The sequence below is a fragment of the Peromyscus maniculatus genome, chromosome 7 (assembly GCF_049852395.1).
Source record: "Peromyscus maniculatus bairdii isolate BWxNUB_F1_BW_parent chromosome 7, HU_Pman_BW_mat_3.1, whole genome shotgun sequence".
Classification (NCBI taxonomy): Eukaryota; Metazoa; Chordata; class Mammalia; order Rodentia; family Cricetidae; genus Peromyscus; species Peromyscus maniculatus.
The window spans coordinates 108,448,777-108,464,564 of NC_134858.1; the positions used below are offsets into that span (position 1 = coordinate 108,448,777).

Here is a 15,788-nt window from a genome sequence, read left to right on the forward strand (position 1 = left end):
AAGAGCTGAGATTAAAGATGTGCGCCACCACCGCCCAGCTTCTGCTAAGGCTTGCTATTAGCTCTGACCCCCAGGCAACTTTATTTATTAACATACAAATCACATTTTAGTACAAATAAAATATCACCATAGAGCCTTGCCTAAGTGGTCTATGTGGAGATAAGCGAGGTTCCCAGGGTGTCACAAAGAGTCATAGCCCATTCTCCGCTCCTAGTTTGCAAAGAGAGATTGGCTATCACTCTCCGTTCTACTTGAGAACCCAGCAGCCCTTCATCCCTGACAGGCCTTGTCAGTGCTCCCAGAAGTCCTGAGTGCTCTGTGCTTCCTTCTGCCCTCCCCAGCTCTGTTCTGATCTCATCCACCTAGTCATGTGTACCTCTGCTTCTCTCCATGTCTAAGGGCGGCCTTATCCAGGTTATGGTCACTCTCCAGTGGACCCTAGTCTTAGCCCCTCCTGGTCCTCCCGTGACCTCTCCTGCCCAGTGCAGTCAGTCAGCTGTCCCCACAGCAGCAGGAGGGACCTTTGGGAAGCCCTCCAGTGGCCTTGCAGAGCACCTGGAATCCAATCCAGCCCTTCTACCTTGGCCCACATGGTTGCCCTGAGTCTCTGTCTACTCTGCATGCTTTCTGCCTGTCTTCTGGCTACACTTGCTACCTGTTTTAGTAGATCTATAGTCCCTGGTGTGCTTCCTCCACCCCCCGACCCCTGCCCTTCCCAGAACAGTGTCCTTCATGTCCTGCAGGTTTCCTGATTCCATAGCACTTCCTGCAGAAGCCAGCTCCCCCAGGGTCTGCGGCCTCTGCCCTTGTGCCCCTGTCTGCATCCTGCCATGTGTGTTCTGTCTCTGCTGCTGCATCTCTATTTCCTCCCCTCCTTCAGTCCCTAGGTTCAGAACAACCACGTGATTTGGCTGGGTGGTGTTGTGGGATATTTGTTCATTGTGTGAAGATGTACTGCTGTGATTGGTGTAATAAAGAACTGGACGGCCAATATCTAGGCAGGAGAGAATACTAAGTATAGGAGTCCAGTTCCAACCTATCAAAGGGTTCTTAGGGAGAGGAGAGAAGAATGAGGAAGTATTAGATAGAAATATAAAAGAAGATGGACAGAGACACAAGATAGCTTTGGGAGGGCTCAGGGTCAATACCCAGCCGCCTTGACTTTTATTCTAATGGGCTTTTTATACACTACCAAGGGGAGAGGCAAAAGACCTCCCCCTTTCAAGATCAAAGCACAGCATACAGCCAAGTGTAGACCCTTCAAAACACCTGGTAACCACGCCCCTGGCCAAACCATCCCATTATGCAGCCCTGCTGGGCAAAGCAAGCTCAGACTTTCTGACCTTGAGTAAGGCCTTACTAAGGAGCTTCTGTGGGCCCCCGCAGCTAAGGATAAGCTTTCATAATTAATAATAAATCTCTGTGTTGTTATTTATGAGCTGGCAGCCCAAAGAAAAGTCCAACTACCTATGGTGTCCAACATGGAGACTCAAATATTCCACATAGGGCCCGAGAAAGTGGTCTCTCAGGTAGGCTTGGCATACAGAGGTGTGGCTATTTTAAGAGGCCCTGCTGTACAGTCGAGCATTTAAGCAGCCATATTGGGTACAAATGCCTCAGGTGGACACAACAAATTCCCAGAGCTGGGGTGGGAATTTGGGTAAATATGGCTCCAGGGCTGGTATTCACCCACATGAGGTTAGGGTCTCATGGAACTGAGAGGGGCAGAACCAGCTGCCAGCGTGCCATATGCTGAGCGGAGCTGTGCAGAGGCAGCCTAGCACACACACACACACACACACACACACGCACACGCACACGCACACGCACACGCACACGCACACGCACAGCCAGGACCAAGCCAAGAAAACCACTGAACAGGTTACAGTGTATTTAAAAAATATGTAGATCCTAAAGAAAGAAAAAAAAATGGGTATAGACAGCCATAGAAAAATAAATAATAGTTTAAAAATAATTAAGTCTTTAAAGAGAGAGTAAAGTAATGTAAAAAGAATAAGCTATGAAAAGATAGAAAATATACAGGGTGCCTGGATCCTATATGTTGCTTTGTTAACGTTGAATTTTTTAAAAGCTAATGAACAAAAAACAATAGCCACTGAGAGACATTGGATTATGGAAACTGCTAAATTAAGCCAACCTATATATTTTTAAAATGTCTTAACTTCAGGATGGAAGTTAGGAAATATGTTGAGTTGGAAGAAAGATTATGCTTTTATTTCCACAGCTATGGATTTCTTCAAAATTAATAAAGATCAGATTTGATCAGGAAAGCTCTCCCAAGGATCTTGGTTACAGACATGAGAAAGAAACCAGGAATGACTACAGGACAGGTGACATGTATGCTGTTGTATGGGAGCAGCTCTGAGACGGAAAGAGACATGATAAATCTTGTTGGCTACAGAGTCCTCATGACTTATTATTAGAGATTTATATTACAATTTGATATACAGTACAAATGGAAAGTTATAAAGTTGACAGATGCCTTTTACCTGCTCAAACATAGAATAAAAAAAATCATCTTTAGCTGACTTGTACACAACACACATTCCATACTTGTATTAACACTGATATGTATATTACTTTTAAAAGTTTGTGTGTTTTCATAAAAAAAAAAAAGGACCAAACACCAATAAAGACAAGTGGCCCGGATGATCAATCCTCTCAGAATCCCTCTGTTACAGTTTCCTCAAAATTCTGCACTCACAACAACTTCAAAGCTGCTAGCTGAGATGGTCCAGTCTCACAGACTACTCCAGCCTAGCTTCAACTACTTCAGACAAGCCCTGCACTTTTCCATTACACAGAGACTGGACAACAAATACAGCTAGCTCTCCTAGGATTTGACCATGATCCCAATTATCACATGGTCCCCTAAAGATGCTGACACCCCCAGACAATAGGAAGCATCTAGAGAACAAGATGCCCACATTCACAAGAGGTGGGGTGGGTGTTTTTTGGTTGTTTGGTGAATGTTTGCCATTGTTTAGGGGGATTGGTTGCAAGTTGTTATTGGTCATAGTCAGGGAGGAAACTAAGCAAAGGAGATTAGGTTCAGGGATCTTGTTCTGAAAAGAAAAAGGGGAGATGTGGGAATGATAGAATAAAAGGGTAGATTATTTATGGTGGTATTTTATTTGTACTGAAATGTGATTTTATTTGTATGTTAATAAATAAAGTTGCCCCAGGGGTCAGAGCTATTAGAGCCATAGCAAAAGCTGGGCGTTGGTGGTGCATGCCTTTAATCTCAGCACTTGGAAGGCAGAGCTAGGTAGATCTCTGTGTGTTCAAGGACACAGCCAGCATTGGAGGCACACGCCCTTAATCTCAATACCAACCATAGACCTGGAGGTCTGTACAGACAGGCATTGATGAGGCAGTCATGTAGTTGGGTTTACAACCAATGAGAAGGCAGAACAGAAAGTCTATATAAAGAAAAACAGACAGGAAGTAGCTCTTTTTCAGAGAGGTCTCTTGGCTGAAGAGGCTAGCTGCAGCAGGCAGATAAGGCTCTTAGCTCTGATCTCTTGACTTTCTTCTTTGCAAAAAGAAGAAGAAGAAGAAGAAGAAGAAGAAGAAGAAGAAGAAGAAGAAGAAGAAGAAGAAGAAGAAGAAGAAGAAGAACTGCTGGGGATTATTGCTGAGACTCTGGGTTACCCCACGACACACCTCTCATTTAGCATCTCAGCTACTCCAACCTCTTGGTAAATAAACTTCTCTCTTTTCTTTCTTTCTTTCTTTCTTTCTTTCTTTCTTTCTTTCTTTCTTTCTTTCTTTCTTTCTTTCTTTCTTTCTTCCTTCCTTCCTTCCTTCCTTCCTTCCTTCCTTCCTTTCTTTTCTTTTTTTTTTTTTTCAAGACAGGGTATCTCCGTGTTACAGCTTTAGCTGTCCTGGAACTCACTCTGTAAACCAAGCTGGCCTTGAACTCACAGAGATCCTCCTGCCTCTGCCTCCTGAGTGCTGGGATTAAAGGCGTGCACTATTGCTGCACAGCATAAACTTCTTTTTTCCATGCACTGTGCTCAACCCCTGCTGTGAGCAATGGGGAGGGGTCTTCTCTTACCCCTTCTCCTCCTCCTCACGTCCCCTCTTTCTTCTTTTTCCTATTTTTGGATCAGACCAACCCGTGAGAGAACCAACGATGATCAAAATGATTTTTCTAAATTGCAAGCTCTCCAGAATACTACACTCTCTCCTCTCCTCCTTACCTTTCCTCATTTGTTCTTGGTTTCTTTGTATTTTTCTCTCTTCTTGCCTCAACTCCCCTGTGGCCTAGGGAGTTGCCATCAAGATAGCCTCTGGGTTCAAGGAGAATCTGAATGGAGCCAGTTGTCCAGGGCACAGGGCACAGGGCACCTGTCTCTACAGCCACCCGCCATAGAGTAGGAATCACATTTATTAGGGAAAACTACAAGCAGCAAAGTGGCCGGGCACATGTGGCACTAGACTACTGTGGGCACGGCCATAGTGGACACACTGTGGGGAGGTTCTAGAAGCCCCCACACTATGACCTCCATTCCATAGTCCAAAAGGAAATGTTTGGACAATTACGAAAGCTTCCTGATCAGGAAGCGGCCTTATAAAAGGACCTTCTAAAGCTTAGCCATGGACTGCAGCTTGCTTCACGTTGACTGACTCCGAGTGTTGTGCTGGCTCTCTGCTGAGAGAGGAAAGAGGCCCTCAGTGGTGTCATTCAGACCCCCCAGCCTGATCTGAATGGGGGTATTATGGAGGAGGCTCTTGTAAAACATAGTACCGCACTGTATGCAAACCTTCCATTCATTTGCCCAACAGATCCGTCTTGTGTCTCGTCACATGGCTGTGTTCCCATCCCTAGGGGCTGTTCTGGATGCCATGGAGGCTCATATTCAGCCTCAAAGCCCCATGTGGTGGGTCCTGAGTCTTCTCAACCTGTCTTTTCTTTCCACAAGGTAATTAGGTAGCTGTGACCTTCCCTTCATGTCCCTTCCGCATTGTATTGCTCAAGGTCTCCCAAAGCTGGCCACCGTGTCCACTAGGCATGCTAACCCAGTTGCTTTTGCACACAGTAAGCAAAAGGAAGTACTTACAGCTCGTCTCCAGGGTATCAAGGTTTCAGGTAGCACCAGCTAGGACAGTTCAGATCTCTGTAAGGACACCACGTCGATGGGGCAGGATGGACTAAGCTGGACATGGAGACTAATTCATCCACCAGGGCTCTATTCACAGCTTGAATTAACCATTTATGTGTTAGTATACACACACACACACACACACACACACACACACACACACACGGGGGGGGGAGAGAGAGAGAGAGAGAGAGAGAGAGAGAGAGAGAGAGAGAGTTTATGTACCTATATACAATCTAAACTCCACAAGAGAGAGAAAACATGATATTTCTCTTTTTGAGTCTGGCTTTTTCACTAATATAATGGTTTCCAGTTTCATTAAACTTTCTAGCAAACAATGTAACTTTTAAAAGATTTATTATCTTATTTCATGAGTATGAGTGTTTTACACATATGTATATATATCATGTGCATGCCTGATGCCCACAGATATCAGAAGAGGTTCTTGGGTCCCCTGGAACTGGAGTTACAGACATTTATAAGCTGCCATGTGGGTGCTGGGAACTGAACCCGGGTCCTCTGCAAGAGCAGTGTATGCTCTTAACTGCTGAGACATCTCTCCAGCCTCCCAACCCTTTTGTTACAAACAACATAATTTTGCTCTTTGTGGCTAATTGTTTTTTTGCTAATTCCATTGTGTGTATATAATATGCGTCCTCTATCTGCTGATGGACACCGAGGCTGACTCCATGACTTGGGTATGGCGAATAGTCCTGCAATAAATGCACGTGCAGGCATCTCTGTGGCGTGTTGACTTAGAGTCCTTTGGGTTGATACCCAGGAGTAGTATAATCGGGTCCTTAGTATGGTAATTCTATTTTTCATGCTTTCTTTCTTATGGAATTTTCATAATGACTGGACCAATTTGCATTCCCACTGTGGAGGTTCCAACGCCTCCCAAAAGAGGGCTCACAGCTAAGGACCAGGTGCTTCAAACATGAGCCCATGGGGACCATTTCACTTTCAGACCATGACAAGGACAAATGGCGTTTTCCAGGGACCTGGTGCAGACTCCTGCCATGATCGACCGTTCACAGTGCAACCCTTCAATTTAAAGTCCACTGAAGATCTTTTTAATTAATGTGATTTTAGCATATAAACACTCATCTTATGCATGCATTTTTTTTTCAAGACAGGGTTTCTCTATGTAGCCCTGGCTGTCCTGGAACTCACTCTATAGACCAGGCTGGCCTTGAACTCACAGAGATTGTCTGTTTCTGCCTCCCAAGTGCTGGGATTAATGGCTCGTGCCACCACCACCTGACTTATACATGGATTTTAATAGTTGATTAAAATACATTCCCATCAAGCACAAATCACTGTAAATAAGAATGTGTGGGCGTTAATTAACTAGCACCATGATTTGAGGGTTTGTTTTGAAGTTAAACTGACATTGACTCTTTCACTAATTAGTTCTATACTTGTATCACTTTTCTTTTCTTTTCTTTTCTTTTTTTTTTTTTTTTTTTTTTTGGAATGTAGAAAAGCGCCATTCTTTTTATTTAAATATCCTCTTGTATCACTTTTCTGAGCCTTGGTTTCCTTGTCTATAACAAGGCATAATAATTGGGGCTGGAGAGATGGCTCAGTGGTTAAGAGTATGTACTGCTCTTGCCAAGAACCTGAGTTCAGTTCCCAGTATCCATATAGGGATGCTCACATCCACCTGTAACTCCAGCTCCCAAGGATCTGGCACCTGCACTCACACACCCACACCCACAGATACACATGGCACACACATACACACACCTTCACACAGATACACATACATTCCCACACAGGTACATACCCCCACACCCCCACAGATACACATGCACACACCCAGACACAGATACAGACACAGATACACACGGCACATCCATACACACATACACATAAACACACCTCCACACAGATACACACACACCCCCACACAGATACACATGCACACACCTCCACAGATACATATACACACATCCCCACAGATGCACATGCACATCCCCCACAGATGCACATACACATCCCCCCCACAGATACACATGCACACACCCACACACAGATACACATGACACCCCTCCCACAGGCACACATAATTTAAAATAAAAATAAATATTTTAAAGTATAATTATAATAATATATGTGTATGTGATCAGAGGGATTACTTTCATGTTGACCAGTTGAATTATCCTTGTGTCTAAAAAGCCTTACGGGTGTCATGGACCACAATCATAAATCTCTTTACTTTCTTCCTCTGTGAAAAGAAAAAGTTTCCTGGACTCTCTCATTGCATTCTCAATAGCAGAGACCCCTGATGATTCTAGACCCAAGAGATGGAGTGACAGTGTCATTTCAAAGTCCAGAATCTGTAGCCTGATATCAGTTTTGTTGCGCTAACAGACTGGAAGCTAACCAGTGCACAGTTGTGGAGATTGGACTAAATCCGTGCAAAGAAAGGCATGCTCACAGAATGCAATGCAAAAGACTGGGTTTTATTAAAATGACCTCCAAATTTTATTGATAAACATTCTAGAAGGCCATGTAGGTTCACACAGAGACCAGATCTTTACAAACCTTATTGTATGACTTCAGATGCTGCTTTGGGTGCTGTAGATGGGGCACTGCTCTTCTCTTCAAAGGAAAATACGAGAAAAGATTGCATGCAATTATGTTTCGTGGTGAAATGGTACAGCAGAAATAGTTTAAAGTAGCACCAGGAAGATCCGAATCCCTGCTGGTGCGCACATACTTTAAAATATGTGGATTTTTAAAGCCGGAGGGAAATTATGTGAAAACAAAACACAGTGCCTGAGGCGTTGCTATTAAACAAGCTCACATTCAGAGACATTTGGAATAATAGCCTGGCCTCCATGCAGAGAGGGCGACTTGGCAGGGCGTTGGGAAGGGATGTGCCACAGCAGAGGGACTGGGGTTTTAACTGACTTCCAGCCAAGGGACCTGGTGCTTTGTGTCCTCAGGGGCCAGGGAAGCGGGAAGCTCTCAGCTGACATTTGTCCGCCTTTCTGCCTCATCTGGACTGTTCCGCAGCCTCAGCTTTGTTTCCAGTCTCTGCTTCCATTCTTCCCTGAGTCTGGAAATAGAAACATGCACAGATGGGCTTCTCTACAGCTGTGGCTCCAGGAAGCGTCTTCCCATTTCCTCCCGAAACCCTTTGTGTTCAGGCTTTGGGAGGGTGTGCAGAGGACTTGCAAGTCAAATATACATGCATGTTTATTTACATAGGTGAAAATGAACAGATTCAGTTTCTGATTTGGGGGTTTTCTGTGTGTCTGCCTGTGTGTGGGGGGCACATGCAGAGGTCAGAAGTCAATGTCAGGTGTCTTATCTGTTGTTCTCGATCTTATTTTTAAATTTAAAATTTTTATGTGTACGAATGTTTTGTCCACATGCATGTCTGTGCATTGTGCATGTGCCTGGTACCCTCAGAGACCAGAAGAAGGAATTGGATCCCCCGGAACTGGAATTACAGGTGGTTGTGAGCCATCACGTGGGTGCTGGGAATTGAACTGGGACCCTCTGGAGGAGCAGCTGGTGCTTTTAACTCCTGAGCCATCTTTCCAGCCATCTCTCCAGCGCCTACTTTATTTTTTTGATACAGAGTCTCTCACTAAACTGGAGCTGGCCAATTCAGCTAGGCTGGCTAGGCAGCAGACCTTAGTGAGGCTCCCATCTCCATCTTCCCAGCACTGGATAATTGGTATGCACTGCTGTAGCTGGAATCTTTATATTTGGGCTGGTCCTTGAACTCAGGTCCTTAAGCTTGCCTGGCAAATGCTTTACCAACTGAGCCGTCTCCTCAGCCCATTTTCTAGCTTGTTTTTTCCTTCTTCCCTCCTTCCCTCCCTCCCTCTTTTCTGTTTTTAACAATTTCATGTTGCCCAGACTTGCCTCAGAGCCATTTCCAGTATCTCCATCTTATATTCCAAGACTTAATATTTTTAATAATGTGTGAGTGTGTGTGTGTGTGGGGGGGGTACTCAAGGAGGCCAGAGGTGGTGAATCTCCTGGAGCTGGAGTTACGTCTGGTTATGAACACCCACATGGTAACTAACAACAGTCTGTAATTCCAGCTCCAGAGGATTCAACACCCTCTTCTGGCCACTGCGTGCACAAGATCCCAGACATACAGGCAAAACATCCATACACGTAAAACAAAAATACATAAATCTTTCCAAAATGTGTGAAAACAGACATGCGGCTGCGTACTTTCTCAGCGCGCTCCTTCCCAGGCGATGCTCTTCGGACTGGCGGTAGTACGTCTGTTTGCCAATCTCCCTCTCCCAGAAGCGTTTGAGCTCGTGGCAGGTGTTCCCACAGAAGACCTCTCGGCGGACGTACTGACTGTTCATCCCCTGGAAAAGAAAAGAGGCACTGAAGCCCCAGCCCCGGCATGATCCCTCAGATTCTGCAGGGTCCGGGTCCATTCGTCCAGACCCTGCTGTTTTCTTATGACCCAGCCACAGAACCAGTCACCTAGTCCGAGAGCGTCCCTTGTCAGGGTGCAGGAAGACTGGAGCCAGAGGGTCTGAGCATGGAGAGTGGAGTGCTCCTGGGCAGCAGTGACGTAGGCACTGGCCTGGAGGCACTTTCTGTCATTCTTCCTTACTGACAGGAGAGCCCTCAGCAGTAGGCACAGGCGTGTGGGCTGTGGATTTGGGCACCCACATGAGGAGTGGCAGAAACCATTCAATTCTACCTCTGCAGTGCTGGGATTCCTTTGTTTTAATTTTGTTTTTTTGAGATAAGGTTTCTCTGTGTAGCCTGGCTGTCCTGAAACTCACTCTGTAGACCAGGCTGGCCTTGAACTCACAGAGATCTGCCTGCCTCTGTCTCCTGGAGTGCTGGGATTAAAGGCGTGCGCCACCACTGCCCAGTGGGATCATGTTTTTTTTTTTTGTTTGTTTGTTTGTTTTGTTTTTTGTTTTTTCAAGACAGGGTTTCTCTTATTTTAAGGGGAGCAAGAAGGTCTGCCCGTGTGTGTGAGGAGGGAACCGGGGTGCTCAGACCATCAGTGTGCAGGTGTGCTGGGGATGAGACCAGGAGGTCCAGGGACATGGATGAAGAAGCTGCTGGAGGCAGCCTGGGCTCAGCTATGGCCAGAGTGGGAGTGATGAGAGTACTGCCCTGGGGACCGATTCTCAAGGGATTCAGAGGTGGTCCATCACAGCTGGAGAGTGAACAAGAGCCGGTGTCCATGGAGACTCCCCTGGCTGGGCCTTGTGCCCTGGGAAAGCCAGAGGAGAGACCTTGGGGAGCAGAGTCCAGCAACACACATGGAGATGAGTGATGCCTGGGTGCTGATGTCTGGGAGATGAGTGGTGTCTGGGAGAGTTGAAGGACCGCCGTGACTCTGCCTGAAGATCTGGACCATCAGTCTCTCACAGACAGTGACCGTGGCAATTGGATGGGGTAAAAGGGGAGGGAGCTTGAAACCAGACATTCTCTCCAGACCTGTTTCCACTCAGCTGGTGTCCTCGGTGCTTCTTAGAGACATTCTCTGAGGCTGGGGAAATGGCTCCGCTGTCAGGAGCTCTTACTGCTCTCCTGGTGGACCCCAGCTCAGTTCCAGCACCCATGCTGAGCAGCTTACTGTAACTGCCTGTAACTCAAGCTCCAGAGGGTGCTCTTCTGGTCCCCCAAAGGCGTGTATGTGGCATGAATAAAAATTACGTGAATAAAATTTTCAAAAAATGTTAAAATATTATTTAATTTAAAATGTCAATTTTAAATTAAATTATAATTTAAAATTTTAAAAATTCTTGCCAGGCATAGTGGTATATACTTTCTTTAATCCCAGCATTCAAGAGGCAGAGGTAGATGGACCTCTGTGAGTTTGAGGCCAACCTGGTCTACATAGCAAGTTCCAGAGCTTTTTTTTTTTATAGTGAGACTTTGCTTTGTTTGTTTTTGTTTTTTCGAGACAGGGTTTCTCTGTGTAGTTTTGGTGCCTGTCCTGGATCTTACTTTGTAGACCAGGCTGGTCTCGAACGAGACTTTTCCTTAAAAAAACAACAACAAAAACAAAAACAAACAAACAAACCAAAAAAAAACCCCAAAAAACAAAAACTATGGGTCCCACTCTTCTTATCTTCAGTATGTCTCTCAAGTTCAAATGTGGTCATAGATTGCAACTTACAAAGTTTTGAATACACTTGCAAGCTGAATATATTATCCAAAATGCTTGGGACCAGAAGTGGTTAAAGATTTTTGAATATTTACATATGCATAATGGGATGTTTTCCTAATTCTAAACATGAAATTCGTTTATGTTTGGTGCACGCCTTATGCACATAGTATGGATGTAATTTTAGACACCATTTTAGAGAATTTCATGCATAAAACAGTTTCATGATGTGGAATTTTCCACTTGTGGCAATGTGTCAGCAGCACTCAACAAAATTTTGAATTTTGGATTTTATTTTTAAGCAGGGTCTCCAACCCCGGGCTGGCCTGGAACTCCCTACATAGCTGAGGGTGACCTTGAACTTGTGAATCTCTTGTTCTGACCTCCTGAGTACTAGAATTACTAGGATTGTGCAGTACAATCCCCAAGTTGGGATTTGGGATTTTTGGAGAGAAGCATCTCACTGTATTGCCCAGGCTAGTCTTGAACTTCTGGTGCATCTCATCCTTCCCAGGGATAGGACTGTAGCCTTGGACCTCAGATTTTTCTAAGAATGTTTTCTGGTGTGGGATCATCAAAGCTAAAGGAATGTAACTGGTGTAGCTGAAGTTTTCCTGGTCCTGCCTGGCCCACGGTCAGGACAGATCTCTCCCACTAGCGTCCCCAAGGAAACACACAGAGACTTACATTACTTATAAACTGTATGGCCATGGCAGGCTTCTTGTGATCTGTTCTTATATCTTAAATTAACTCATTTCCATTAATCTACAAGTTGCCATGTGACTCGTGGCTTACCGGTATCTTAACATCTTGCTTTTCATCATGGTGGCTGGCAGCGTCTCCTCGACCCAGCCTTCTTCCACCTAGCATTCTCCTCTCTCCTTGTCCCACCTACACTATCCTTCCTGCCTGGCTACTGGCCAATCAGCGTTTTATTTATCAATCAATCATAGCTACACATATTCACAGTATACAGGACATCCCACAGCAAACTGGTGTCTCCACGTAGTCCATTTTCTTCATTGTGCACAGTGCTGCTTGGCTTTCTGGGTATGGGACTCGCTCTCCCTGTGCCCGGTCAGCTGCTCACTGGCTAGTACTGCTTTGGTGGCAGGGCAATTCTTCTTTCGGGGATAAGCAATGTCACGCAGCAGCCTACACCCAGAGGAGCATCTGGGAAGCCTTTTTGTCCCTAGCCAGGTTGTCACATACCCATGGGGATTCCATGCATGCACGAAGCAATGGAAAAGTCCCAGGCAGCTAGACAGAGCAGAGTATAGAGCACTGTCCTGAGTTGGATTCCTGGTCCCAACATGGTGGAAGGAGAGAACTGACTCCTTTGAGCTGTCTGCTGCTTTCTCAGGCTGTGCTGCATGCGTGCGTGCGTGCGTGCGTGCGTACGTCTTTAAAAATGCTTTTCACTTTCAAACTCCCTCAGCTTCGGAATCTGTTTTTGTTGTCATTGTCACTGTGAGAGGCCCTGTAGCAGTTGCTGTCAGTAACTTTGCAGCTTCAGGAAAACAAGCTCGGGGGCTGGAGAGATGGCTCCGCCTTTAAGAGCATTGGCTGCCCTTCCAGAGGACCAGAGTTCGGTTCCCAGCACCCACATGGTGGCTCACAATCATCTGCAACTCCAGTTCCAGAGGGTCTGACGCCCTCTTCTGACCTCTGCAGGCACCGGACACACTTGTGGTGAACAAATGTGCCAGCGCAACATTCATGTAAGTAAAATAAAATAAATACATTGCTTTTAGAAAAGAAAAAGAATCAATGGCAACTTTAGGAACACACTTTTAGGACAATATGAAAGCAAGAGACTAGAGACGATTAAAGATACCTAACACCCCATCCACCTCATCCACCTCATCCCCAGTGGACACTGGGATATGACAGGGCCACCCTGAGGTGACTTCAGCTATAATGGAGAGTGCAGTGGGTACTTCTCAGACACAGACACCTCTTGTGACAGCTCTTGGCATAGGAGTTCAGACAAACGGAATCCACATTCTGGTCTGAGGGGCTTGTGGGTGCTTCTGGGGACGACATGCATATAGGCTGACAGACAGGAGCAACCTGGGAGGGAAGTTGGTCTGTCCAGGGACTCCGCTGAGGCATAGCCCCATCTACAGAAGCTGGACGGAGTTTGCTGGTTGGGCTGGGGGCAGACACTTACTGCAGAAGTACCCAGATACTTTATAAATTTATGAAAACGTGCCGTACCCTTGTTTTTAATTATGGCTGGGTAGCTGAATGTAATTGTTAACATTTATCAACGTCTATACTAAAAATGGATAGATTTTATTACACTCAAATTAAGGGTCCATAAAGGTAGAGAAATGTTTTGTTTTGTTTTTTTCTGTCTTTGGACTAGAGATTCACTCCTGTCCCCTTGTTCTCACTCATGGGGATGTGAGGGGGTACCTTGGGATTAGCATCTCATCTCTAGGGTCAGCACATCTGTCCCTGGGCATGAGTTCCCTGTGCTTGTGTTGGTTTCCTGGTTTTTACAAAGAGACCAGCTGCTCCTCCTTGCAGAAGTATGAGGTAGAGGTGTTAACTGTCGGAAGGCTCTTTGGGAGCACAGGGGACCGTTCTAGAGAAATAAATGTCCCCTCTGTGTCTCTTCAGCTGAGGACACCATTGACTAGACTGCCCTGCAGTGAATTCTGTTAATTCTGCTTCAGACAGTCGCCATGGCGCCATCCCCCCAGATTAATCAATGCTTCAACCATAACATTCATTCAGTTACAGAAAACTTGAACCTATAACATCTGTGAGGCATCCATTCTGCATGAGGAGCCCACTCATGTTCAGTGAGTCAAATAAATTTGTCCCTGTGAGTCCAATGCCATGCCAACAATTTAATCCCTCAAGTCTCAGGTTACCTAGAGCATTAAGTCTAAGTGAAGGAATCTGAGAAGGTTTTTTGTTTTTGAGTTTTGTCTTATCCATCCTGGTCATTCCTATGACTCTTGGCTAGAGTGCCTCATTGTTTACACACTGGACTGTGCATTCGAACAGCAAACTTCACGGCCAGCACTTGCTAATAGCAACTATTTTATCAGGATTGTTTTTCACATTTCTAAAAATGTTTAGCCACTTTTCAGATTCTTCTTATTGTTATTGCTATTATTATTTTTTTTAAAGATTTATTTTAATTTTATGACTATGAGTGTTTGCCTGTGTGACGTATATACACCATTTGCATGGAGTGTCCAAGGAGGCCGTAAGAGGGCGTTAGATATCCTGGAACTGGAGTTACAGGTAGCTGTGAGTCACCCAATGTGGGTGCTGGGAATTGAACCCAGGTCCTCTGCAAGAGCAGCAAGTGATCTAACCTCCCCATCTTCCTTCTTGCATGTGTGCATGTGTAGTGTGTCTGTGTGTGCCTGTGTGTCTGTGTGTGCCTGTGTGTGTCTCTGTGTGTGTGCCTGTGTGTGTCTCTGTGTGTATGTTTGTGTGTGCCTGTGTGTGTCTCTGTGTGTATGTTTGTGTGTGCCTGTGTGTGTGCCTCTGTGTGTGCCTCTGTGTGTGTGTGTGTGTGTGTGTGTGTGTGTGTGTGTGTGTGTGTGTGTGGTGCATCCACGAGTACACACAGAGGCCAGAGAAGGTTGCAGGTGTCCTCCTTCGTCACTCTCCGTCTTGTTCCTTTGGAGCAGGGTCTTTCCCTGAACCTAAAGCTCATGTTTTGGCTACACTGGCAGCCAGCAAGTCCCAGTGATCCTCCTGTCTCTGTTATAGGTATACATGGAATCACACTGGACTCTTACATGGGTGTTGGGATTGGAATTACAATCCTCATACTTGAGCAGCAAAGCGTCTGACCATCTTTCCACCCCTACCCCTCAAATTTTCTTTATGATTATGCCTTGTGCTGAATAGAAAGGTTCTAGTTCCTGGCAAAGTGGAGGATGGACACCCCACTGTTCTCCAAAGAATGTGCCACTAAGGGACGGACACAAGCCATGTGCTGCCACGTGAGGAGGCCTTCAGGGAAAGACTGAAACTTTCCGTTTGCTTTCAGCGATCCTCGGTTTAGACTCAGGACAACCTGAAACCCAGAAACAGACACAAGGACTCATGTTCCCAATGCCTTGAAGCCGAAACACCCGCCCTCCAGTAGAGGGGGTCACAGTCTGGCAGGGAGGAGCTGACCCTTCAGGCCTTCTCTGTCTCGGTGGTGCCAGCAAAACTCAGCCACCTCAGTCTTAGGTTTTAGCTTAAGGGATTGGAAAGAGGGAATTCAGAGCTTAGAGGCAGTGAATGAGAGGGCATAAAGAGTGAAGCGCAGGAAAATACATTTGAACAAATAAAGGCTAAACTCCCCGAATTTGGAAAAACAAAACAAACAAACAAACAAAACCCTACATAGCGTCAGGTGGTGGTTGGGCACGCCTTTAATCCCAGCACTTGGGAGGCAGAGCCAGGTGGATCTCTGTGAGTTCAAGGCTAGCCTGGGCTGCAGAGTGAGTTCCAGGAAAGGCGCCAAAACCCTGTCTCGAAAAACAAAAAAACAAAAACAAAAAACCCCACATAGC

The 15,788-nt window shown here is 45.7% G+C and overlaps 1 protein-coding gene across 1 annotated transcript; it reads right to left on the reverse strand.

Annotated features, from left to right (window-relative positions):
- Positions 1-7,786: 7,786 nt before the first annotated feature.
- On the reverse strand, positions 7,787-9,491 carry Fam240a (family with sequence similarity 240 member A). The gene is made up of 2 exons (XM_015994386.3): positions 9,333-9,491; positions 7,787-8,196 (listed from the first exon to the last, which is right to left on the reverse strand). The coding sequence occupies exons 1-2, from the start codon at positions 9,473-9,475 to the stop codon at positions 8,106-8,108; spliced, it is 234 nt and encodes a 77-aa protein (XP_015849872.3). The 5' UTR covers positions 9,476-9,491; the 3' UTR covers positions 7,787-8,105.
- Between the last annotated feature and the right edge of the window lie 6,297 nt (positions 9,492-15,788).

Bases quoted from the DNA above. Each gene is read 5' to 3' on its own strand.
- Fam240a (XM_015994386.3), bottom strand. From the start codon at position 9,475: ATGAACAGTCAGTACGTCCGCCGAGAGGTCTTCTGTGGGAACACCTGC. The intron at 8,197-9,332 runs GTACGCAGCCGC...TTCTATTTCCAG, and splicing joins GGAAGGAGCGCGCTGAGAAA to ACTCAGGGAAGAATGGAAGC.